We start from the raw sequence: 27,801 nt of genomic DNA on the forward strand, positions 1-27,801 counted from the left end.
GTTATAAAATAATCTCCTTCCTCCTAAATTTAAAAAAAAAAAAAAAAACTCTCTTATACTTTTACTAGAAAATTTTGACAGGCATGGAAATAAGTGCATGGACACAGCCTGCCATCATAAACTGAATAAACAGCATCGTTTGAATATGAATGTCTTTGATTACTAGTGAGGTCAATATTTTTCCATATTTTTGCTTCTATAGTTTATATTCTCTTTGAAAAATGATCTGCTCACATATATCACCTACTTGTATATTAAGATATGAGTTTCTTTTCATAAAATTATACAACAAACCTATTTTAAATATCCTAAAATATTACTAATTTTTCTACTATTTTAAGAAATAAATAATCTCACAAATCTTCCTGAGTCCTCAAAATAAGCTTTTACTTAGTATACTAGCAAAACTTTTCTGCTGATTTACATAATAGTGATTACTTCTGCAAAGTACTAAACGCTCACCTCTGGACTGTCCTTCAGAGCATCAGAACGGGGAAGCTCTGATAGCTGGGAGAATCGTCGGTCATAAATACACAGATGAAGATGTTTATCAAGTACCCGAAAATCTTCATAACTTCTTTTAACAATCCAACTTTTGCCCTACGAGTAAGAAAAAAAAGACCACTATAATTTGTCTCTATTGGGAGTGGTCATGTACCAGGCTTTATTCCATAATGATAGGTTATTCATGAGATTTTATATTTACTAATTAATTTGACAGTAAACAGTTAAACTCTGAAACCCTCTAATGAGTTGTACAACAGTAAAGCATTAATAATGGAAAATGAGCTACAACTGTCCACTAAACCTCTTCTTACGACTGGTCAAGCCCACTGGTTCTCCCTGGGAATAATAACTGGTAGACGGAAGATAGCATGTGATCTTAAACCCACAGAAAGAACCATTAAATGATTTTGTGTAGAAGAATACTACTAAAAATTAAAGAAAAATAAAATTGTGTTACTGATCAGTTACCATGAACATTTTCTGTGACCGACATTAGCAATGCACTGACAATCAACACCGCTAAAATCTCATCTGCAAGCCTTCGGGGTGCTTATCATATCTAGAACCCCCTGTATCTCCCCACTTTTCGGTCTTTCTTCCTTTCCTTGCCTAAGCTCTGAAGCTCATTAGATATGAAAATTTAGTCACAGAACATATTTATCACATACTGTCTTCTAATTTTCTCTCGAATCCATCACTTCATAGCCTGAGTTTTGGTGAGGACCCACAACACTTCTGACCTCCCTGCCTCTGGTCTCCTCCTCCACTCCCCTCCCCTAATAAGAACTACAGAGCTTGTCAGGTCACACTGCCAGAAGGCCTTCAAAAGCTCCCGTGGGCAGTAGTGATGAACTGGTCTCTACTACACACGATTTGGTTTGACAATTTAATTTTTATGTGGGGGCTTTAGTCGCATAAGAATTTGGAGGAACTGGGAGAAAAAGCAACCATCTCAGAAATGAAGAAAAATCTCTAATGTAGTTCTTTTCCATTTGCCTCTGCCAGATGCGGCAGAAGCAGAAGGTACCACTTCACAGGCGAGAGGCTGAATTCTAAACACAGGTATTGCCCATAACTAACAGGATAAATATGCCTAATCCTACTTTGGACTGCAATCCTCCATTACACAGAGAGCAATACCACCTCCCTCTTTCAGAGGGGGTTGTTAGAATGAAATAAGAGAACAGATGTGGAAGAAAATTTAAAGAACAGTCCCTGGGTCCCAATTCTAAGAAATGTTAGTTCAGTAACTCTGGAATGGGATCGTTAATCTGATGATCAGCCTGATTTGGAAACCACTGATCAATCAAATCCAAACATACTTGCACATATGAGAACTTGCATCATCTGGGCCTGTTTAAATCTGCAGTGTGATCCCACTCACTACTCCTCCATGCTCTTTCTTTGCTTTCAGTTATGTTCAATTACTTGCATTTATTCCATTTGTAAAATGTTCCTTTTCTTGCCTACATGATTTTTAAGTGCTGTTCTTCTGCTATGCAAAGTCCTTCTTTTACTCTTTGCTCAAGTAAGCTCCTTTGTTTTCTCACTTCTATAGTTGCCATCTACCCAAAGCACTTCTGAGTCACAACAGTGGGTTAAATACTTGTTCCTTTGGGATGGCAAAAATAAGAAATAAATAAAAATGAACAATAAGGCAGAGAAAAAGAAAAACAACTTATTGCATAGTTACAAATATTTTTTCTTTCACACATATATTTCAAAAATTATGCAACCCTTCAAATATCAGAAAATTACCAAAATTATTTTAACATATGTATATTTCTATCAAAGAGATTAAACAGATGGTGACTTTTTATTTCAAAGCTCTGGGCTTTTTAAAATTGAAATATAGTTGATTTACAGTATTGCGTTAGTTTCAGTACAGCAAAGTGATTCAGTTATACTATATATGTTATTTTTTCAGACTATTTTCCACTATAGGTTATTACAAAACAATAGATCTTTTACCTCCTAGGTTAAATTTATTCCTAGGTATTTTATTATTCTTGATCCAATTGTGGAATTGCTTTCTTAATTTCTCTTTCTAGTAGTCTGTTATTATAGTTCATAGAAATGGAACTGATTTTTGGTGAGAAGTTTGAAGCCTTCCAACTAAGATTAGGAACAAGGCAAGGAGATCCTCTCTCATCACTGCTTTTGAAACTGTATGAAATTCCTAGCTAGTGCAATAAGACAAGGAAAGGAAGTAAAAGATATACAGATTGGGAAGGAAGAAATAAAACTGTGTTTATACACACATGACATGATCGTCTAGGTAGGAAACACAAAAAAACCACAAAAAAAATTCTAGAACTAGTAAGTGAGTATAGCAAATAGCACGATAGAAGGTTAATAAACAAAAATCAACTGCTTTCCTATATATCAGGCAATAAACGGCTGGAATCTGAAATTAAAAACACAGGACCATTTACATAACCGCCCCCAAAATGAAATAGTCAGGTATAAATCTAACAAAATATACAGAAGATCTACACGAGGAAACCTATAAAACTCTGGTGAAAGAAGTCAAAGGACTAAACGTGGAGAGATGTACCATGTTCACGGACAGGAAGACTCAGTATTGCCAAGATGTTAATTCTTCCCAGCTTGATCTATAGATTCATAATGCTTCCCCAGAAAAAATCCCCACAAGTTATTTTTCTGTATATTGACCAACTGATCCTAAGGTATTTATGGAGTGGCAAAAGACCCAGAATAGCTAACACAATATTGAAGAAAGTTGGAGGACTGATGTATGTAACTTCAAGGCTTACCATAAAGTTACAATAATCAAAACAATATGGTACTGGCAAAGGAATAGACATATACATAAATGAAATAGAATAGAAAGCCCAGACACAGACTCACTTAAATACAGTCAACTGATGTTTGATAAAAAAAAAAAAAAAAAGCAAAGGCAAAACAATGGAGAAAAGACAGTTTTGTTTTGTTTTAAATTTTCAACAAGTGATGCTGGAACAACTGAACACCCACAGACAAAAAAATAAATCTAGACACAGACCTTACACCTTTCACAAAACCTAATTTAAAAAGACCTCATTAAGACACAAAACCATAAAACTCATAGAATAGAGCATAGGAGAAAATACAGACGACCTTGGGTTTGGTGATGCCTTTCTTTAGCTATAAGAGCAAATGTAAAATCCATGAAAAAAAGAATTGATAAGCTTGACTTCACTGAAATTAAAATTTTCTGCCCTGTCAAGAGAATGAAAAGAAAAGCCACAGACGTGGGAGAAAATACTGGCAAAAAACATACTATTATCAATATTATCCCCCTTATCAAGGGATCATTAAGCAAAATATACAAAGAACTCTTAAAATTCAACAATAAGAAAACAAAAAACTGATTTAAAAATGGACACCTTACCAGAAAGATATATAGATGGCAAATAAGTATATGAAAAGACACTCCACATCATATGTCATCAGGGCAAGGCAAATATAAAGAAGAAGATATCACTATACACCTAACGCTGCTGCGGCTGCTAAGTCACTTCAGTCGTGTCCGACTCTGTGCGACCCCACAGATGGCAGCCCACCAGGCTCCCCCATCCCTGGGATTCTCCAGGCAAGAACACTGGACACACCTAACAGAGTAGCAAAAATCCAGAATACTGATAACACCAAATGATGTTATATACATTCCTGTTGTATAACAGGAATTTCCTTTCTTGCTGGTAGGAATGCAAAATGGTATGGCTTCTTTCATAGACTTTACACTTTCTTACAAAATTACTCATACTCTGCTTTACCATAGGATCCAGCAATTGCACTTCATGGTGTTTACCCAAATGAGTTGAAGTTATGTCCACACACAAACCTGCACACAAAGGTTTACAGCAGCTTTACTAAAAATTGCCAAAGCCTGGATGCAACTGACACGTCCATTAGCTGGTGAATTGATAAATAAACTTTGGTACATCCAGATAATGGACTATGACTCAGCACTAAAATGAGGTAAGTATCAAGCCACGGAAAGACATGGAACTTTGTGAAAGTCACCATCCTGGAAAGGCTATATATTATATGATTCCAACCATAGGACACCATAGAAAATACAAAACTACAGAGACAATTTTTTTTTAAAAAATTGGTGGTTGCCAGGGGCTAGGGAGCAGTGAGAGATGACTAGGTAGAGCACAGAGAATTCAAAGGCTAGTGAAACTATTCTGCATACTATAATGGTGGATACACATTTTAAATTTACCCAAACCCAGAGAATGAACAACACCATGCCATGAGTGAACCCCTATGACAATGGTATGTCAGTGGAGGCTCATCTGTTGTAATAATGTACCACATTAGTGGGAGGATGTCCACAGTGGAGAAGGAGGTGCATGTACAAGGACAAGGGATACATGGGTACCTTGTATTTTCCACTCAATTTTGCTGTGAACCTAAAATTAGCCTTAAAAAAAATCAAGTTTATTAAATTTATAAAAAGTAATCATGTTCTCTTCTCTCTAGAGACTCTTGCTCAAAGAAATAAATACCAAGCAACCACATAAAGGCAAGAGCCTTCAGAGACTCAGAGACTCAAAAGGTAAAGACTGAGGACTGGATTTCAAAATTGCTTTCCTCATACATCAATAAACCGATTTCTTTCAACTTTTAAGAACCGTTCCGTGCAATTAAAATGTCTGCTCTTTAATACAGATTTACACACAGGAAATTAAAAGCTTAAACATAATTTTCAAATCCTCTAAAGTTGCTTTAAAGTCACTGAGTAAAATTATAAAAACAGCAAAATACCTATCTTTTTAGTGAATATGGGAGAAGAACTTTAAATTTTATATGTAAAAACAACCTTAATCATGCCATTTCCAAATAAGCTGAATAAAGTAAATGATCAGAATATTCCAGAAATTCAATTATTTATTATAAAGAACAAAACAAAAAAATTCATTATACATGTCTAAATTTTAATTTGCAGCTAATTTCTAACCTGAATAATGTATCAGTAAGTATTGTTCTCCAAGGATAACAAAAATCAACAAAGATAATAAAGAATAATAATTCTTAACAAGGATGAGAAAAAAGAAAAATCCCAGTGTATACAAGATCAAATTCCTAAGACAAAATTTTCCTTTCTCTCATTCATTCACCAGATATTTACTGAACATCTACATAGTACCAAGCCCTGGAGTATTAAATGCAACAGAGAAAGGACCATTAAACCTCTGACTTCTTAGAATGTATTTCAAATGAGAAGGAAAAAAAAATCCTACTTTTAAGTTAATAAACTGTCATGTTGTTTAGTCGCTAAGTTATGTCCAACTCTTTGCTATCTCATGAACTATAGTCCTCCAGGCCCCTCTGTCCACAGGATTTTCCAGGCAAGAATACTGGAGTGGGTAGCCATTTCCTTTACCAGGAGATCTTCCCAACGCAGGGATCCAACCTGCATCTCCTGCTTGGCAGACAGATTCTTTACCAATGAGCCACCTGGGAAGCCCTTAAGTTAATAAATACAAAAATAAAATAATGACAATTCTGTGCTATGAAGAAATAAGCAAGACCCTACTCCGGTCAAGGTGGTGAGGGAAAGCCCTTCTGTGAAGGTGACGTCTAAACGGCCTCCTGAGAACTGCGCAGGCACCAGACATGCACGTGCATGTGTGAATGGACTTACAGGCTGACCAAAGGTAACACCTTGTTGAGGAAAAAACTCAGGGTCTTAAACTGACTGAAAACTAGTGAGACCAAAGCCCAGGAGTGAGAAGACTGTCCCATGATGTAGAAAGCAGGCAAGGTCCAGATCCTGCAGGGCCCTCACAGGCCTTGGTGAGTAGTTTGGGTTTAGTTTTAAACTCAGTGGAAATCTATGGCAGAGTTTTAACCAAGAGAGTAACATGTTTAAATTTGCATTTTACCTCACTCTGGCAGTTGCTATCACAATGGCCCAACAAGGGACAGCAGCTTGACTATAGCTTGGTAATAACAGAGGGGCAATGAGTTGTTGCTGCCGTATGGTCACCATGTCATGTCCGACCCTTTGTGACCCCGTGAACTGCAGCTCGCCAGGCTTCCCTGTCCTCCATGATGTCCTAGAGTTTGCTAAACTCATGTCCATTGAGTCAGTGATGTCATCCAACCATCTCATCCTCTGTTGTCCCCTTCTCTTGCCCTCAGTCTTTCCCAGCATCAGGATTTTTCCCAATGAGTTGGCTCTTCACATCAAAGTATTAGAGCTTCAGCATCAGTCATTTCAATGAATACTCCGGGTTAATTTCCTTTAGGATTGATTGGTTTGATCTCCTTGCTATCCAAGAGACTCTCAGGAGTCTTCTCCAGCACCACAGTTCAAAAGCATCAATTCTTCAGCGCTCAGCCTTCTTTAAGGTCCAACTCTCACATTCGTACATGACTAATGGAAAAGTCATAGCTTTAACTATATGAACCTTTAAACAAATCTATAATATATATTTGCAGTTCTTTCTGAGAACAGTCTTCACCCATGACCTTTGAAGACCCTTAATCATGAGAAAGTTTATCATGCAACAGAATTAATACTATGAATTAACTGTATGCATGATGAAGTTCAGTAAAAAGAAAGACCTGATTTAAATCTCAGGTTGACCTTATCCTGAACAGGGGACTTTACACAAGTTACTTGACACCTACGAGTGACAGTTTATTCTTCTATACAATGGGAACGGGCTTCCCTGGTGGCTCAGATGGTAAAGAATCCACCTGCAATGCGGGAAACCTGGGTTTGATCCCTGGGTTGGGAAGATCCCCTGGAGGAGGACATGGCAACCCACTCCACTATTCTTGCCTAGAGAATCCCTGTGGACAGAGGAGCCTGGCAGGCTACAGTACATGGGGTTGCAAAGAGTTGGAAATGACTGAGTGACCAAGCACATAATGGGAATAGTTAACACCTAAATTTAATAAAAAAAAGTTTTCACACTTAAATAAGAAGTTTGCCATCTGCTTATACACTGTGTCCATATACAGGTGCTCTTCAAACATTAATAATCAATTCCATCCCCTTAGTAACAGCATATGCTAAATGGACCAAGTGGAGGAGATACTTAATACTGAGGAATGCACTGCTGATGGTGGAATTTCAAGCATCAGAGTACAGGAGATATTTTGAGGCAGAAAAGCATTCCCCTACAAGCAACTGTTTATTCCATCAACTGGGACATTAAAAAAGGCTTCGTGGTATTGTAAATACTTACAAAACACTTCAGGAAAAATGAGTTATTATACATTGATGAATTCTGGTTAAAATACAAAGGTAGTTCATAAAATCCAACTTCAATAAGAACCATTCATTTCAACTACTCTAAAGCTTACTATGGGATAATAAAATATTAAGAAACAATTTTTCTTAAACTAATAAAACTACGCTTAGAGGGGGAAAGATCAGACACAATTTTCATTAGGGCACATATCGGAATAAATTCTTACAATAGCTAGGTTTAAATGAGTTATTTTCAAGTTGACACTTAAAAACTGATATCTGCTTATCTGCTAGTGAATAAAATAATAGAATACAAAATGCTTTTAAGATTCCCTACCACTGATAATACACTGCTTTATTCTGTGTAATGGGGCTCAGTGTAATTAGTGTCAAGGTTTATCTAATTTTGTTTTTTTCTAATTATTGAAGTTTCAATAGTTGAGACATTAAAGGTTTTTCCATTTTCCTTATCTACCTTGACCTGTTCTTGAATATCCTAGGATTTTTATTAATTTTCATTGATTTCAAACTAAATACATATTTCCTGAAAAGCAAGGAATACACAGAGGAAAAATTAGTATGCTTTGCAGAAAAGAAAGTGTTCCCACTCAGATCAATATCATGATACAAACTCAGAAGAGTGTTTCTTCATTCACACTGTGTTTCTTCATCTGTTTGTTCCATGTAACATTCCCCTACCTCCACCCCCAAGTCTGTTTCCTTGGAGAAAAGAATTAAGACATGAAGGAAGGAACACGTAAGGCATATGGCTATACTGGTCAAGACAACTTATTCTAAATAATGATCAGTAGGAGAGGGAGGGCATTGAGAGCTCAGTCAGGGCATCATGCAGACCTGTCTCCAAGGCATTTGAGAAAGTCGCTTTGTCCATGGTTAACGTTCAGCTGAGATACACGGATATGGCTGAATGAGATCTGAGTGACAGGTATCTGCTCCAACTGCTTTTGGCCCAGTATACCAGCTAGGAAATATTTTTATCCGTTCAGTTCAGTAGCTCAGTTGTGTCCGACTCTTTGTGACCCCATGGACTACTGCACGCCAGGCTTCCCTGTCCATCACCAACTCCCGGAGCTTGCTCAAATTCATGTCCATCGAGTCAGTGATACCATCCAACCATCTCATCTTATGTTGTCCCCTTTTTATTGCCCAGATTATACAGTCTATTGGGCTTCCCTGGTGCCTCAGATGGTAAAGAATCTGCCTGTAATACAGGAGACCAGGGTTTGATCCCTAGATTGGGAAGATGCCTTGGAGGAGGAATGGCGACCCACTCCAGTATTCTTTCCTGGAGAATCCCCATGGACAGAGGAGCCTAGTGGGCTACAGTCCATAGGATCACAAAGAGTTGGACACAACTGAGTGACTAACACATACAGCCTGTTGGCCTAGGGTTGCAGCCAGTCAACCTAGACTTTCAGAGGCTTCCACTTAAAGTTTTATAGAGGAAGGTAGACAAAAGATACATCTTTACATATATGAATGCTATCCAGGTCCTGTCCACTGAAGTCAAGCAAAGAAACTAGATTATTAGAGTTGGTGTATTTCTCTAATTCTTTAATAACATCAAACTATGCCTGCAGACTTCAGAGTGGCCAACTAAGTATAAATAAAACTAGAATTATAATGGAAAAACAGAACAAAACCACAAGACTGAGGTTCAAATCCTGGTCTTTAATTTCATGACCCTGGGGAAGTTACTGACATTCTTTAGTCTTACATTCATCATCTGTAAGATGGAAACCAGACCATTTGCCTCATAGAGCTGTTTTAAAATTAAATGATACTCTGTATGCCATAGTATTTGTGTACCAGACATATAAGAGATCAAAAAATGCCTACTGAATTTGGATCTATGCAGTATGGAACACATGGTTTACATTTCTGGGTTCACAATTTAAAAAGAAATTAAAGCTTTAAGAGGCAGAGGCAAAGACACCTTACAAGATTCAAATGTAACCTTAATACCTGAAGAATTAGTACCACAGCCTACAGAAAGGGAAATGATCACAGTTGTTTAACTGGACACTTTCTTAGAAAAAAGAACTGGGGAAGAAAGTGTGTTAAAAAGGAAGGACCAAGAATTTTGGTTAAATAAAAATAAATTTCAAGTGCACATTATTAAAAATTAGAAATTAGCAAAGATATGAAATATGCAATTAGCTTCTATGATGAATAGATTACAAGGAATAGAGGTGATCATATCTCATTTGAAGATAATACAATTTCTAAAATCTGTTGTATATTGCAAATTCCCAGGAGATGTAAGAAAAGCTAGCAATCAGGAAACTGAAGTCCTTAGGAGCTCCAGCTAAGATTTCATATAGCTTAGGAAAGCAACTTTCATAATTTGGGCCTCAATTTCCTCATTTGCAAAATTAGAAGGTTTGGTTTTGAGTCTATCTTGGCTATAAAAAATGACTTTGGTCTATTATGGTTTATGGATGACATATATGGCAAGAATACAGAAGGCAAGCAATGAGAAAGTATCAACAATTACTTCCAGTGAGGAGGCAGAGGAGAAACACGACAGCATTATTACAATGCAGTAAATTACTACCTTGATGTAGTAAAAACATAACAAGCAGTCTGAAATTTTTTAAGCAGCTTGACAAGATACTTACAACCAGGAAAAAGCCTAACTATCTAGGTCACTACTTCATGGAGGCATAATCAAGTAACGATTACCCATTCTAATGTATGGTACCAAAATGCCACGCTTACCTTTTGAAGGTCATGTTTTACAGACAGCATGGGTATTTTTGACATGTTTTGCTTATGAGAAAGAATAAAAATATTTGCACTGTCGGAACAAATGGAAATCACTGCTAAGAAGAGAAGGCACTAAAAGATTTAGATTTTTGATGGGATAATAAGTTCATGACTGACATGCCAATCATGTACTCTAGATAACGAAGAAATACTTTCTAATCACCTGTTAATGGTTCATCATAAAAGCACTGGATATTTTCATGTAAAGATTAACTCACTAAGTAAAAGCATTTTTATGAAATATGACATGAAACACGGATTCAGAGCTGCCCACTTCCTCAGAGGAACCAAGATGACATATAATAAAACATGTATAAACAGTACATAACTTAGAAGATACATATATAAGCTAAGTTCAATTTCTAACCTCATATTCTCTCATCTACAAATAAAAGCACTTAATTCTGAAAGGTTTGCCCTTAAAGTCACATCAAGACTAGGAACTTAGTATTTCCCATATGAAATAGCCATTTTCCAGATTATTTAATTTTTAACTTCAGGTACATGAATAATACTTTTTTGGAACAAAACATGTAAATTCCTTACCTTACTCTCTGTCAAAGGAAACTGAAAAGTTTGTACATAAGAAAGGTTTCCTCGAAAACATTTACTTTACAATGACTAATTCAAAGACAGGCAAGAAGGCTCAATGAACAAAGAATAAATCAAGGAACTGCTTACTTGATGGAGGAAATAATCAATGCCACAAGTGACATATTTGAAATCTCATTAAGAGCAAGTCACACTAATAAGCCTCAAAAAAGTTCTAACACTGAGAGTTAAGAAAGAGCACACTTCTAAAACATGTACACATCCTACTGTTACACCACAGTGGAACTTAAAGTCTTGGTTAGAAAAATGTGCATCTGAGGCAGGCACTATTTGGTCTGGTCTCTTAATTGTAATATGCAAGCAGTAGCTGAACCATTTAATCTCATCATCAATAAAGGATATGTTTCCTTTACAAGAAAATTTAAAAGACTTTTCAAGTTTGTAAAATAAATATCTATTTAATGGACTCTATTGATCAACTCTGAGTACATGCAGAAATGCCAATATGACTGGAAGAAAGAATAAAATAAAATACCTCTGTTACCATCATCCATGTTATTTGTTCATATTTATTCATTTATTCATTCAATGTTATTCATTTACATTTAATTCCTATTAAATTTTATGTGAAATGGAGAACCACCCACAAAATTACCTGACAAGCAATGTGCACGAGGTAGACCAGCTCTTTAGATTCACAGCCATTTTTTGTTACTTCATTCTGTTCTTCTGAAAGTGAAAGCTATGTTGAGCAGAAAGGGTAAAAGAGAGGGAAAGAAAGTCATGATTAATGAGCAAGAATATAATCAGCATTCAGTAATATTTGGGCCCTCACATCAATTTAATGTAACATATGCCTTATATTAGAACTTTATTGCTTAAAGCAGATAGATAAAATGAAGAAGTCAGGATTTTTAAAAAAATGTTTCTACTTGAAAAAGAATAGCTACATGAATATGCATAACAGAATCATTTTGCTGTACGCCTGAAGCTAACATAAGATGTAAATCAACCATACTCCAATATAAAATACAACCTAAAAAAAAAAAATAAATAAAAATGATCCTAAAAATTGTCTTTGTGGCATGCATCTACACTAGCACAATTGCAGAACAGCAGTAAAAAATAAAATAATACATTCATTCTATAGCAGGCTTTCATGTCCTTGATGTATAGCACAAATACGAAAGGAAGTTCAAGTAGGCCCCAAAAGACAGTATGACCAGTGGTCTCAGAGAGCAAAGGGTCCATTACAGGGACTGCATACTGGCTGCCCAGGGAACAGGCTGCCTGCAGACATGTTTTATTTCAGACTCACCATGTAGGTCTGCACACTGGATTTTATTTTATTCTTATTTGAACCACAGCTAGCATTTAGAAACTGAATGATTTCATATGAAAAAATACAAATTTCTGGCTCCTATTGAAAAATCTGAACCTCTGAACTACTGGACCCATATTCTCACATGGGCAACAACTGGCTGGAGCTGAGAAGTGACCATCCCTTTGAATGAGGCCTGTATTCTCCCAGAGACTTTGTCACAGAAGCAATTACTGATTTATTTTCTGTTGATATCTAGGTGGAATGTTAATTACCACTCATCATGCTACTTGCTTTGTTATTTTTTTACACTGTACTCACTTCACTCATTCACTCACACATCTGTTCCATCTAGGGATGTGAATTTGCAAACTCAGCTCCAGATATAGACAACCGTGAGTTCAAAAGTGCCACTAACTGGTTACATAATGTTGACCTACCTACTTAATCTCACATCTGGAAAATGGGAATGATATAATAACACCCATTCTCAAGTCTGTGCAAATGAGATAATGCATTTAAAGTGTTCACCAAGGTGCTTGGCACTCAGTAAACACTTAGCAATCATTACCTATCATTACAGTTAATATTATAAGAAAATAAAGTTGACGAGAATATATTTTCTACTTTTGAAAGGAATATCATTGAAAGTATTAAAAAAAAAAAAAAAAAAAAACCAACCTCCTGGAATTAAGTAGAAGAAATCTGGAAGATAACAATCATTCTCACACTAGCCAAAACTAGCCAGATTAACTCCAAAATGAGTTCCTTAAAAATTGAAAAGAAACCTACACAAGCTAAGTTGCAAACAGTGACGACAAGACTTTCCTGAGATAGAAGAGATTCCTATGGATGTGCTTGGATGCCTGGCAAGGATGCTGGAGGATAAGGAACCTGCCTTAGACAGGGCAGGGAGAAACCAGCCAAACCTCAGGTGACTGCCTGTGGACTGGAGTGAGGCACTAAAATTCCAAAGACCACTGTGCGGCAGACAGTCAGACCTGGGCACTCAGCAAGTGACTCCCACAGGTGTTCAGGTATCAACAAGTAGATCAACACACCAAAGCTGGGGCCAGTGGGAGAGAGCGGGAGAACTGAGAGAGATGAACCTGTGTGTGACGTGTGCAGAGCCTCCCCAAGCATAAGACAGCTGAGCACTGGAGATGGAGAGGGCAAGAAAGCTGAGGCCCCCGGAACATTTAATAAGTAGAGACCAGAGGGGCATAGAAAAGCTGAGAGAAACCCCACTGGGGCAACGCTGCATGAAGAGCATCAGGCAGCTCCACACTAGAATGAGGGCAAGGGGAGCCAGAAAGAGCTGGAGGGCAAAGGGAGCTAGCAACCAGAGGGGCTGCTCTCCCTCAGTTCAGAGAACGGCTGGCTTCACAGCAGAGCTCAAACAGACCTCAACAATTTTCCATCTTCCCTGCTTAAACAAACAAAAATCTCCTGAACTTATACTCAGAATACCTAGAAGTAACGATAAACAAAAGCAAAGTAAAGTTGCCAAAGGCCAGGTCTATATCAGGCTTCCCAGGTGGCTCAGCGGTAAAGAACGCGCCTGCCAATGCAGGAGATGCAGGAGACTCACGTTCGATCCCTGCATTGGGAAGATCCCCTGGAGGAGGAAATGCCAACCCACTCCAGTATTATTGCCTGGGAAATCCCATGGACACAGAAGCATGGCGGGCTGCAATCCATGGTGTCACAAAGAGTCGGACACAACTGAATGACTGAACACCACATCACCACCACAAGGTCAATATCAACCACAGATCAGCTTGACTCTGCCCACTTCAAACATGACTAACACAATCTAATACAACAACCTAACAGAATGGAAGAAGAAGGGATAAGTTCATTCCTGGAGGCAAAAATTATTGATTTTAGTCACTACTATCTCTTATATAACATATTTGGCATTAAAAAATTACAAAATATACATGGAAGCAGGAAATTTTTATCCATGGTCAACAGAGGAAATAACCTAAGGGACAGACACAGAAATGCCCCAGATATTGAAATAGTAAAAAGAACTTAAATTAATTATGGTAGAAATTCTAAAATTTAGTTTGAAAAGATACTATGTAAGAAAATAAGAATACACAGAATTCTAGAAGAGACTAATCTACAAATATATTCAAAATAAAAGGCTTCAAATAAAAACTATGATGTCAGATATTAATAGCAAACTGAACACAGTAGATGAAAAAATTATTGAACTTGAAAATGGATCAACAGAATGTATCCAAGCTGAGACAGAGAGGAAAAAAAGAATGATCAATCCATCAATAACAGTACACTTGAGATCTCTGAGACAAGCAACATGTACAACTGGCGTACCAGAAGGAAAAGGGATTCGAATGGGGCACAGAAGTATCTGCTGTCTAGACAAAAGACGAGAACTTTCTAAAACTGGTAAATGATATCAACTAACAAATTCAAGAAACAGTGAACCTCAAGTAGGATCAATTTCAAAAGTCACAACAAGGCATATCATAATCACACTTTTGAACAATGAAATAAAGACAAGAATCTTGAAAGCAGACCAAAAAAACCCATAAAACTTAAAGGGGAAATAAATAAATGACAGGTGAATTCTCACCAGAAGTAAGAGAGCCGAGAAAACAAACAGAAACAACTTTAAAGTGCTGAAAGAAAAAGACTGCCAATTCTGTATCCCATGACAATAAGCTTTAGCAATTTTAGGAATATAAACACATTTACAAATGACAACAGCTGAGAGAATCTGTCTCTAAGAGATTAGTGCAACAATAAAAGCTAATACAACTTCCTCAGATTGAAGGGAAATAGTACCACACAAAAATCCAGAACTTCAGAAGGGGATAAGCAACATCAGAAAGGGTAAATATGTAAGTAAACATACAACACCTAAATTCTCAACAGTAACAGAGAGCAGAAGTTTGATACTAACTTAACAGTTCTGAGAAAAGAAAACAAATGAGCCTGTTTTACTCAAACCTAAACATACAAGAAAAAGAGGGGAAAAAAAGCATTTTTTGATGAATAAAAACAATTAATTCCCATCAATACATCTTCAATAGACTTCTAAAATGTGTCCTTAAAGATGAAAAAGAATTCCAGGATAAATAAATAAGGTAAAAAGCAGAAATACTGAGCAAAGAATTTAGCAAATAAGTATTACATCAAAACAAATCTTAATATGTAACAAAAATGGTGATTAATTATAAGAGATAAAGAGATGAAACTATAAATCCTAAACAACACAACCATGGAAGACAAGAGTAATTCCGCTTAAATCATTCTATCTGGTACTGCTTGAAAGAAGAGTAAAGAAATTGATAAACTTTAGACTAAAAATTAGGTGTTCAAGGTAAATTTTTATTTTTTTTATTTTTTATTTTATTTTTTTTTGGGGGGGTAGGAAGCCTGGGAAAATCCCTTTTTTATTTTTATTTTATTTTTTAATTTTTTTATTAGTTGGAGGCTAATTACTTCACAACATTTCAGTGGGTTTTGTCATACATTGATATGAATCAGCCATAGATTTACACGTATTCCCCATCCCGATCCCCCCTCCCACCTTCCTCTCCACCCGATTCCTCTGGGTCTTCCCAGTGCACCAGGCCCGAGCACTTGTCTCAAGGTAAATTTTTAATGATAACCACTAAAAGGACAGAAAAACCCTCTTCAGCTTTCAAACAATAGAGAGGTAAAAAATTTTAAGTGTCAATACCTGTAACAGAATTATGAATAGAAGCAACATCAACCTTCCTAAGCAAAACAGAAACAGGAGGAAGGAAGAAGACAGAAGGAGAGAGCAAATTTCCAAATTAAGGCAAGGAGATGGGGGAAAGCGAAACAGGACAGTCAAATAGCAGCAACAAGAGGGTGCAGTGGGCAGCTACAAACTCCAGTACCTTCACAGAAACATGAAAAAAACAAGCAAAAACTCTCTTGTGAGGGTGAGAACCAGCTTTCTCACTACTCTAGAAACAGCAGAAACTCATGAATCTGTTCAGGGTGAGACACATGCACACCAAAGACACACGAAGATCCTGAGCTTTAACCTCTACTTCATCCTTAGCTAAGGCAGAGATAGGAGCAGCTTGGTTAAGTGTTGAATGGACACTCAACACAAAGGAAATGTGCAAAGACTGGAGAAGTAGATTTCTGTTTGTTTCACTTTTTATTTTTAGCTCCTGGCATTCAAGGAATTCCCTAACAAAACCCTTCTGGAGCCCGTGCTCCTTGCAGTGGAAGTGCAAAGTCCTAACCACTGGACTTCCAAGGAAGTCCCAAGTTTGTAGATTTTAAATAAACGATACAAGACACACTCAAAGAGCTTAAAGAAACTACAAAGAACTAAAGGAAAGCAGGAAAACAATGTATGAAAAAAATGAGCATATCAATGAAAAGAAAGAAAAAAAAAGGGAACCAAACACAGATTTGGGGGATGACAAAATCACCACCTAAAATGAAAACTTCACCAAAAGAGAACAACAGCAGATTTGGGCAGGAAGAAGAATCAGGTTACTTAAAGAAAGGGTAAATAAAAATATCCAGTTCAGGGAATTCCCTTGTGGCTCCAGTGGTTAGGACTCCACACTCTCATTGTCAAGGGCCCAGCTGCAATCCCTGGTTAGGGAATGAAGATTCTGCAAGTCACTCAGCGTGGTGCCCCACTCCCCACCACCCCCCACCACACACAGATATACAGTCCAAAGAAGAGAAAGAAAAAAAGAGTTAAGGAAAATGAAAAGTACCTAAGGGACTTGTAGGACATCATAAAGAGGACCAAAACAATACATTATCGGAATTTCAGAAGGAAAAAGACATAAGGAGATTATCTGAGGAGTGATATTAGGAAGACGAACGAACAGGAGAACACCAACTTTAGACCCCTTCACAAAAACAGGTATTAGCAACTATCTATCCAAGTTTTTATAGTTATCACAATGCGATACAACAAACCAAGTGAAAGATGAGTCAAAATGGGAGTAAAATATTTACAATATACATGGACAGATTTTTAAAAATAGAATATATAATGAAAAAAATGAGATGAGTGTTTACCTACCCTAGTATCTTGAAAAGTACCTGGAATTTAAGTGGGGATCAGTAATTCTCTGATGAATGGTTGAATAAGCAGATAGTCTCACTGGAATACAACACTTATTTTCAAAACTGAATACATTCTCTTTGCCTGTATAGTCTCTTCTTCCTCTTGAATTCCCAAAGTAACATAACTACTCCCCCAGCTGACCAACGTAATTACCCTAGATTCCTCTATCACCTCCTCCTCTGCACACATCCTTTCTTTTCATATTCCCAGGTCAAGATCTAACCTACACTTTTAATTCATTATTCTCTCCTATCCCCCAACACTTGTCTCACAACCCTGCTCCTTCTTCCCCACTCCCCACTGCTGCTTCCCCAGCTCTGGGCCTCCCTGCATCTGATCCAGACTAACAGACTAGACGAATAAGTAGAGCCGTTTTCTAACTGATTTCTTTCCACTTCCTACTACACACGGCTCACGGCACCTTCTTCTCAAAATTCCTCAATACTTTGTCAGTCCCTACCAAGAAACTAATTTAAAACCAAAGTCCAAACACCTTAGATGAGCCTTGAAGGATGGCATTTCTCCAGATTATTTTCTAAGCCCTGTTTTTCCACCATCATTCTAACCCGTCCATCCCTTTTCCTTCCAGGGACCTTGGTCTGTGGTATTTTTCCTGGTCTAAATGTCTTCCTGGTCTTCACGTCTATCTGTGCATATCCAAAACCTGTTCAGTCTTCAACAAAGCCTTCCTTGAATGCCACAGGAAATAACCTCTCCTGCCTCTGAATCCCTATAAAAACTCCAACAATCTTACTACTTTTATTGGTATATTGCTTACTTCCCGAGGAAAGACTCTCTTATCTACTTCGTCAGTGGCACTCACAGAGTACCTGCCACAGACAAGGCATTCAGTAAAACCATTCTGAATGAATTGTCGTTATTAAGACTTCCTCTACACAAGTCTGAACACCAGGATGTTTTATACACTACGTGAAGCACATATACCTAGAGTATACACACCATGAAAGATGAGGCTACCTATAGAAACTTATGACAGGAACATAATGATTTATTTTTACTTCCTTTGACTTAATCTCAATCCTTTGCCTATAAGAAAAAGAAAACAGAACTTTCAAGTCCCATCTTCTGGATTTCTTACAAATCTATTTTTGGAGTTATTTTTCCTATATTCACTTTTCTATCACCATGGAAACCAAGCTGAAATTAGTGTTGTTAGGATCTTTAAAAATACAACTCTATTCAGCAAGCCTTCAACTGTTCAAAAAGTCCTTTCTCTGCATGGAGAACGGAAATCAGCGTAAAGCTGTATAAAAATATATCACCCCACCCACATAAAAACCATTCATCAAAGTTTAATCAACAGATTGCAAATCGAGCAAAGAAAGAGTTCTTTTCTTTTTATTCATCTTTTATAATGCTATTATGGCTGCAGTTTCACTATGACATACCTGTGGAGTTTGTAAACAGTTTTCCTCACCTCCGTAGACTGTAGTAGACATGTAAACATGAAAAATAATTTCTGTTGCATGTGGTCTGCTCACACCTACGATCAACATCCTAATAGTCAACACTGAAAATACGTCTTCAAAACTACTGACTTGAGAACACCAAGTGGAAGAATAACTCTATATTTGACATGTAACTCTATATTACTTCTTAGGTAGGTAATAAGTGAAGCAAGTTCTAATTTCAGAACATAAGGTTAAAATCAATGAGACAAAATTGTAATTCAAATTTCTTAGGAGAACGCTAGAGAACTACATGCATCTTAATAAAATTAATAGTCAATTTTTCCTTCCAGAATGGGGAAAAAACATTGTTTCCTCAGGGGAGTATCAGAAGAAGGAACTGGTTTGCTAATCCTTAAACACCAGAACCATCCTCAGCTCAACAAGAGGTCTCCACCATGAAGAATAAATGGAAATAAGATTAAATGACAGAACAGCAGAATCACAGTCTCATCTTGTAGGTGCCCACTCCAGAATATACACTTGTCGGGAAACAAAGCTTCACGAGTATTTTCACATTTCTATATGGTCAGAACACGTTGAACAAACAGGCTTCAGCACTGAGGTTAAAGAAAGACTGAATGGGAATCCCGAATGCCAGAGCCTCTGGAGAAAGTCTTCTCTCTTCTCAAGGCCAGCTGTTCGTAAAACAGACATCTTTGCTTCTTCTCCTAGAGAGGACGCATTTATTTTCCAGAGCGGAGTCCCTCCCTCCACCTCCAGAAAGGCAAATGGACAGAAGTACCAGCTATCAGATGGAAACTCCAAGTTTCAAAATTTCAGAGTCTGTCTCTTGTGATACAAAAACCCACTGTCCACATGTGGTATACATCTGGCTCCCGTTGCCTCACCTCATGGAGAACTGAGGCAAACAGAACCAACACGAGTTACACTACGAGGTTATAAAAGGTCTGATTTCTGATGCAGAGACCTCACTTTTCTGTTACAGAGAGAGAGAGAGATTAACCCTGACAAGCTGGCTTGTTAGCCTCTAAATAGAGAAACATCTCAGACCCTTCACAGTTTCAGACTTAACAATATTACTTTTGTAAGCATATTCAGTCCAACTCCTGGAAGTGAACTGCATGTGTAACGTGACTTCTATATATCAACCAGTTTTACACACCTAACTTCTAAACTGGACAATCTCAAATGAGATACAGTTGAAATCCAGGACGTGGTTGATGGCAGCACTGATAACTCACTATGTCAACTCTTCATTTCAAATCTTTCCCTCAAATGACAAAGATTTCCAGGCATAACAGGATATGCAGAAAAGTGGGGTTGAAATTTATATGTTTTGGTTTGAGGGAGAAGACTTTCTGGTAGGGATAGGAATAGTAAAATTATCACGTCCTTTGTTTCAAATGGTTACATACAAATAATATAAACTTCTAAATATGATAATTTTTAACTGGAAACATCTACAAGCTAACCTTGAAATTGAAAGTAGTATTAAGAAGATGGGGAAATAAGCATTTCATTGATTTACTTCATTTTTATCCATGTCTGAAAGTCTCACAGATAGGTACCGAAACTTGTTGCTGGTACACGTTTCTATAAACTTCAATGGCTAAATTTAGAGGAATTCTTAACAGGAAGAAAACTCAATCTGTTTCGAAAATAGTCTACTGAAACTGTACTGAAACTGTTAAATATTAGATCAGTGTAGCTGAGCACTGAAGAACTGATGCTTTTGAACTGTGATGCTGGAGAAGACTCTGAATTCAGAGTCCCTTGGGACTGCAAGGAGATCAAACCAGTCCATCCTAAAGGAAATCAGCCTTGAATATTCATTGGAAGGACTGATGCTGAATCTTAAGCTCCAATCTTTTGGCCACCTAATGCGAAGAACTGACTCTTTAGAAAAGACCGTGATGCTGGGAAAGACTGAAGGCAGGAGGAGAAAGGGCCGACAGAGGATGAGATGGTTGGATGGCATCACCAACTCAAATGGACATGAGTTTGAGCAAGCTCTGGGAGATGGTGATGGACAGTGAAGCTTGGCGTGCTACACTCCATGGGGTCACAAAGAGTCAGACACAACTGAGCGACTGAGCTGATACTGACATACTGAAACTGAAAATGTGGAATCCATATATATGATCTTCAATGTTACTATTCTATAGGGTAAAATACAATGATGTATTTTCTCTGGTTTCCTTTATTTTTAAACCATAAACCTTAGAAATACATCATAATTTCAATACTCTAAGCTATAGGTTTAATTCTATCTGAAAATGGAGCTACATCTTAAGAATGACCACAGTAGCATTTCTGAGTCCCGTGCATAGCAGCTTTAGCAGAGAACCCTCAGGAGACAAGTATTACATTCATACTTCTTCTGTGCTGTATTTGAGTCAAAATCTGAGCTCTTGCATTTGGGTTAATTTAACGTAATGTTTTATGTGAAACTGAATAAAAAGAAACATTAATTCACAGGTTCAGAATTTTATGGGCAGAGGTGCCTGGCAGGTTGCAGTCTGGGGGGTCACAAAGAATCAAGACAGGACAGAGTGACTAACACTTTCAGATACGTGAATGAGAAGAGAACGTAAACCACACACTAGATGGCGCTGTCACACCAAGCCCAGCAGAGACTAATACAGCAACAGCGGTAAAGCTGAATAAACTAGCTACACGTGGTAAGAGATGCTTTTCCTGCTTACTGAAAACAGCTTGTGAATGCGAATAAATCTTTCTTTTTTGGACAAAGGACTTGATCCACAAAGAGAAGTGCAATAAAGATAATAAATTTACAGAATTTAAAATGACATGCGGTTTTAGTTAATAAATAATCAGCTCTTTCTAGTAAGTATTGTTTATCTTGTTTTCTCAGGTTTCAATTTCTCTAAACAAAATTTGAAACTTAAATGTCAGATTCTGTAGTTTACTTAGGGAGAAAAATGTCCAAACTCAAATGCACTTATTAAAAAACAATGGCCAAAGACAAATGAAGTATCAAGAGTTCTATAAAATTTTATTTATCTAAGGAAAAAAGTTTGCTTAGGATTTAAGTTAATAATAAGGAGAGAGAAATGAAGGGAGGGAGAAGACAAAAAGTCTCAAGTTGATGAGTAAAATTCCAAGTTGGTTTCCTGGTAAGACCAAGCGTTAAGAATATCTGTACACAACAACTTACACCTGCAAATATGAAGATCTACATTAAATGGACACTTTTCTAAGAAAATATAGAAGATAAAAACTGACCTACGGAGACACTGACTAGACCTAAAAAGAAACCAATAAGCAAAACCAGACCAATAATCTAGACTAGACCAATAATCAAATTATATCAACAAACTGACATGGTACAGATTAAGCCTCCTGGGAACCAAACAGAAAAATTCTAAATTTTCAAAGAATAGGTAATTTCCATTTCTACAAATTATCTTAAGACATTTATTTTTAAAAGGTCATGGGGCAGTGAAGTTCTCTAACTCAGGTTCGTGAACAAGTACAATATACAGACCAACATCATTAATGAACACAGATATAAAAATCATAAAAACCTGATTGAGTAAAAAAGGGAACTTATTTTTAAAACATATAGCCTGGAAGAAGGGTGTGTTCCAGGAATACAGATGTTTCAGCAACCTATTTCTATGACTAGAGTAATGATTCTAATTTTTAAAGACAGCCTCTTCCTGCTCCATATGAAAGCGAACTAAACTAAGAACATGACGTGGTACAGCCTCTTCTGCCGATGTCACTACATCCTTTTACTTCTTCACTTGCTCACATCCCAGCTCGTTTAAGTCAGAGCTCACAGTTCATCTTAGCTAGAAGGAACATTAGCTGTCATCTAGTTATTCCAGAGTATCCAGGAACCATACTTCCTTTCCAGAATTAAGGGAAACAAGACCAAGCATAATAGTCTCCACTGAGGTCAAGACTGTATGCCACAGTGAGTGCCACACCCATTCAACCCCACACCAGTATCCTTGTACTCCTCAGTAGGACGATGCCATCTTCTACCACACATTACAACTGAAGACAGTGAACTGATTCTTGAACTGGAAAGTCAGAGATAGGCTAAAGTGAAAGTTGCTCAGTCGTGTCAGACTCCTTGCGATGCCAGGGACTATACAGTCCATGGAATTCTCCAGGCCAGAATACTGGAGTGGGTAGTCCTTTCTCTTCTCCAGGGGATCTTCCCAGCCCAAGGATAGAACCCAAGTCTCCCATATTGCAGGCGGATTCTTTACCAGCTGAGCCACAAGGGAAGCCCAAGAATACTGGAGTGGGTAGCCTATCCCTTCTCCTGGGGATCTTCCGACCCAGGAATCAAATTGGGGTCTCCTGCATTACAGGCGGATTCTTTACCAACTGAGCTATCAGGGAAGCCCTAAGGTCTGCTATAATTGAGCTGAAGCAGGATTTGAGCATAGCCGTGCAATCTAAAGCAATTGTTGTTGCTGTTCAGTCACTCAGTCGTGTCTGACTCTGCAACCCCGTGGACTGCAGCACGCCAGACTTCCCTGTCCTTCACCATCTCCCGGAGTTTGTTCAAGCTCATGTCTGTTGAATCGATGATGCCATCCAAGCATCTCATCCTCTGTCGTCCCTTTCTCCTCCTGCCCTCAATCTTTCCCAGCATCAGGGTCTTTTCCAATGAGTCAGCTCCTTGCATCTGGTGGCCAAAGTACTGGAGCTTCAGCTTTAGCATCAGTCCTTCCAATGAATATTCAGGGCTGATTTCCTTTAGGACTGACTGGTTTATCTCCTTGCTGTCCAAGGGACTCTCAAGAGTCTTCTTCAACACCATAGTTTGAAAGCATCAATTCTTCAGTGCTCAGCCTTATTTATGATCCAATGACACTACTGGTCCAAATTAATCTTTACATCTAAATTATTTTATAAGCAATTTTGTCTTTCCATCTAAATAAAATTGAGAATCAGAACTTATAACATATGGGATTAAGAATAATTATGTTCATTTTATAAATCAAAGCCTTAAAGTTAAATATAATACTATCAGATTTTAAATATTTAGGGGACAGTGACATTTTCTAGGATACAATGGCCTATTGCAACTACAAATTCTCACTATCTGAGGAAGAGAAAGAGCTATTAATGCGAAAACAAGAAATCTGTAAGTCTAAGAGAAATTTAACACATCAGAATTTGAAAAAAAAAAAAAAGAAGAAGGTATGCTACTGCAGAATGTCCCACCACTGGGACATATTAATAGACAACAACTGAGTCAGTCATGATGAATACCTGTTAGGATAAACCAGAGGTGCCAAGTCTGAGGTTAATCACCTCTTCCAGACACATTTTACTAAGTTTACCCACTTACTTTCTCCTCAGAACATACTGTCAATCCCATGTTAAAAAGTAAGGACTCTGAGAAGGAGGATTCTGGGAAGATGGTGGAGTAGGAAGCACCAGGAATTTCCCAGATTCTGGCGAATCTGATACAGTTATTCTGTAACTCTGGAGTCCACTGAAGGCTTGGGACTTCCAGGGGAAGGCTTGGAGGATAAACTGTGGTGAATCATGGTCCATCTAGCTCTTAGCAGAGCAGCAGCTGCCCAGCACAACTCCACAGCACATGCCACATACACTAAAGGAGCAGCCTGCAGGCAGCTTGTGAGAACCACGGTGGGCAGAAGGGCCCCATCCCACAAATGAGAAGGATCCACGCTCTGAAAACTGCTGCTCCAGAGAGCAGAGGTGCCAACAGGCAGACAGTCATTGTTGTTCACCCCCATATTGTAAACCCCCTCCCCCCACTGGTTGAAGTCACTTCCACAGAATTTTAAAGGCCAGTGCCCCTTCTTCTTCTTAATTTTTCTTTTCCCATTTTGGGAAGCCAGACATAGACTAGGACATTCTAAAGCAATTGCATATATAGGGGAAATTAGGAAGTGACCACACACAGGTCCATAGGGAAGTGAAGACTCAGGAAATACCTGAGGAGACCTTAAGTTTAAACATCAGGCTAGTCCTTGGCACACAGTGAGCCAACAAGTTTTAAAAAATAATAATAAACAAAAACAGAGAACCTTAGGGAAAAGGGAAAATCAGATTTCCAGAGTTGCCACGTTACTACTTGCATGTGACTCAGTTCAGTTCAGTCACTTAGTCACTTTGCGACCCCATGGACTGCAGCACGCCAGGTTTCCCTGTCCATCACCAACTCCCGGAGTTTACTCAAACTCATGTCCATTGAGTCGGTGATGCCATCCAACCATCTTATCTCCTGTCATCCCCTTCTCCTGCCTTCAGTCTTTCCCAGCATCAGGATCTTTTCAAATGAGTCAGTTCTTCGCATCAGGTGGCCAAAGTACTGGAGCTTCACCTTCAGTATCAGTCCTTCTAATGAATATTCAGGACTGACTTCCTTTAGGATGGACTGGTTGGTATGTGACTAGCTGCTTCTTTCTTGCTACTTTTAAGATTCAAATGTCCAAATCAACAAAAAAAAACACAAGGTACACAAAGAAACAGAAGCTACGGCTAGTTCAAAGCAAAAAAAAAAATAATCAACAGAAACAATCTGCAAAAAAAAAGATAGTGGATCTACTAGGAAAACACTTTATGCCAACCGCCTTAAAAATGCTCTCCAAAACCAAAGGACAATGTGGAAAAAGTAAAGAAAATGATATATGAACAAAATGGAAATACCAACAAAGAGAAGTTTCAAAAATGAAATTCTGCACCTGAAAGCACAATAACTACAGTGAATATTTCACAGTAGAGACTTAAGTGCAAATGTGAGTAATTAGAAAATGAATCAGTAAACCTGAAGATAAGGTTTGCTCAATGGAAATTACTGATTTTGAGGCATAGGGGGAAAAAAGGGTGAAGAAAAGTGAATCGAGTCTAAGGGACTTGTGGGAGTCTCAGAATGAGACAGACAAAGGGTAGAGAGAATATCTGAATACTCGCTGAAAACTTACAAAACTTGATTGATGATATAAACATAAATAGCCAAGAATCCCAACAAACTCCAAGTAAGATGAACTTCGAGAAACCCACACAAGACATATAATAACCAAACTTCCAAAAGCCAAATACAGTAAGAGAATCTTAAAAGTTGCAAGTGAGAAGCAACTAGTCACATACGAGGAATCTTCAATGAGATTATTAGATTTCTTATCAGAAACTTTGGAAGCCAAAAGGCAGTGGGCCAACAAATTCAAATTTCTAAAAGAATAAAATTGTCAGCCAAGAATACTATATCCAGCAAACCACCCATCAAAAGTGAGACATAAAATAAGACATTCCCAAATAAACCAAAGCTGAAGAAGTTCACTAACATCAGGCATATTTTGCAAGAAATTCTCAAGGGAGTCCTGCAGGTTGCAACGAAAGGACACTTGATAAGAATTACAAAACATACAAAGACAGACCTCAGTAAAGGTAAACACATGGGCAACCATAAAAGCTGGGACTGTGTAACACTCTATAATCAGTTTTTGTTTTCTACATGACTTAAGAAACTAATACTTTTTCAAAATTATGTCTAAAAGTGAGTACTGGAAATTTAAGTCTGTAACCCTACATTTTCTTTTCTACATAACTTAAGAGACTAATGTATTCAAAAGAATTATTAGTTTATGTTTTAGAGCACACAATGTAAAAAGACGTAATTATATACCAACAACTGAAAGGTGTGAGGATCAAGCTGTAAAGGAGCAGAACTTGTGTATGTCATTTCAGTTAAGCTGGTAAAATTAGTGTCATAGCTTTTGGATGTTAAATGTAATCCCCATGGTAACCACAAAGAAAATATCTATAGATAGATATAAAAGGAAATGAGAAAGGAATTTAAATATTTCACTACCAAAATATTAACTAAAAGCAAGACAGGACTAATACAGAAATAAAGGTCAAGAAATCTATAATATATATAGAAAACAAATAGCAAAATGACAAATAATTCTTTCTAATCAGTAATTACTATGGATGAAATAGATTAAACTTGACTATCAAACGACAAAGATGGACACAATGATTAAAAAAATACATGATCCAACTATAATGCTGCCTATAAGAAGACTCACTTTAAATTAAAAGCACAACAGGCTATTATATAAAGAATTTCTAAAACTCAACAACCAAAAAAACTAAACAACTCAATTCAAAAATGCAGAAAGGATTTCTAAACATTTCTCCAAAGATGATTTCAAATTATCAAATGACAGTAAGATATGAAATGATGATGAACGTTACTAATCATTAGGGGAATGAAAAATTTACTATATGCATTGGTTTGACAAAAATGTTCAAAGATATCATATGTGCGTCAGTCCAGAAACCTTGTCTCTTACCAGTGTTTGATTCCAAGTACCCAAGGGCACTATAATGGGTGTCTCTATAGACCCCTCAAGCCAGGGATGGCCCAAGCTCTCTTTGTTATTGGATACAGAGTCATTCATGTCTTTAGCCAGACTGAAGCACCAGGAATCAAGGGGGTGGAAAATGGGAGTGGTACCACTCAAGTGTTACTCTTAGTGACTCACTAGCAAAATCGGTGCTTCCTGTCATCACAACTATATGCTCTGCTGGCCTAGAGGTCTTAGTTCCAAAGGGAGGAATGTTTCCGCTAGAAGACACAGAACTGGAAGTTAAGACTGTTGTTGAGCTCCTCTGGGTTCCTTACACCTTTAAATCAAGAAGCAGAGAAGGGAATTACGCTGTTGGCTGGTAAGACTGATACTCACTATGGGGGGAACTGGTCAACTGTACTGTGATGGAAGTAACGCAGAGTAATCTGAATACATGGGAGCCCCCAGGGGTCCATGCCCGATCATAAACTCGATGGAAAATAACAAGAACCCAGTTCATGCAGGACTATTAATGGCCAGACCCAGAACGAAGATTT

General features: G+C 37.6%; 1 protein-coding gene across 3 annotated transcripts in view; it reads right to left on the reverse strand.

Moving 5' to 3' along the window:
• ARHGAP32 (Rho GTPase activating protein 32) overlaps positions 1-27,801 on the reverse strand; it is a 191,257-nt gene that overhangs the window by 69,760 nt on the left and 93,696 nt on the right. For all 3 annotated transcript variants that reach the window (XM_043452466.1, XM_043452463.1, XM_043452465.1), the window contains 2 exons: positions 11,724-11,810; positions 463-600 (listed from right to left, as the gene is read on the reverse strand). In XM_043452466.1, coding sequence (XP_043308401.1) covers positions 463-600; positions 11,724-11,810 — 225 coding nt within the window. The remainder of the gene's footprint in view (positions 1-462; positions 601-11,723; positions 11,811-27,801) is intronic.

Source organism: Cervus canadensis, chromosome 29, assembly GCF_019320065.1.
Source record: "Cervus canadensis isolate Bull #8, Minnesota chromosome 29, ASM1932006v1, whole genome shotgun sequence".
NCBI classification, from domain to species: Eukaryota; Metazoa; Chordata; class Mammalia; order Artiodactyla; family Cervidae; genus Cervus; species Cervus canadensis.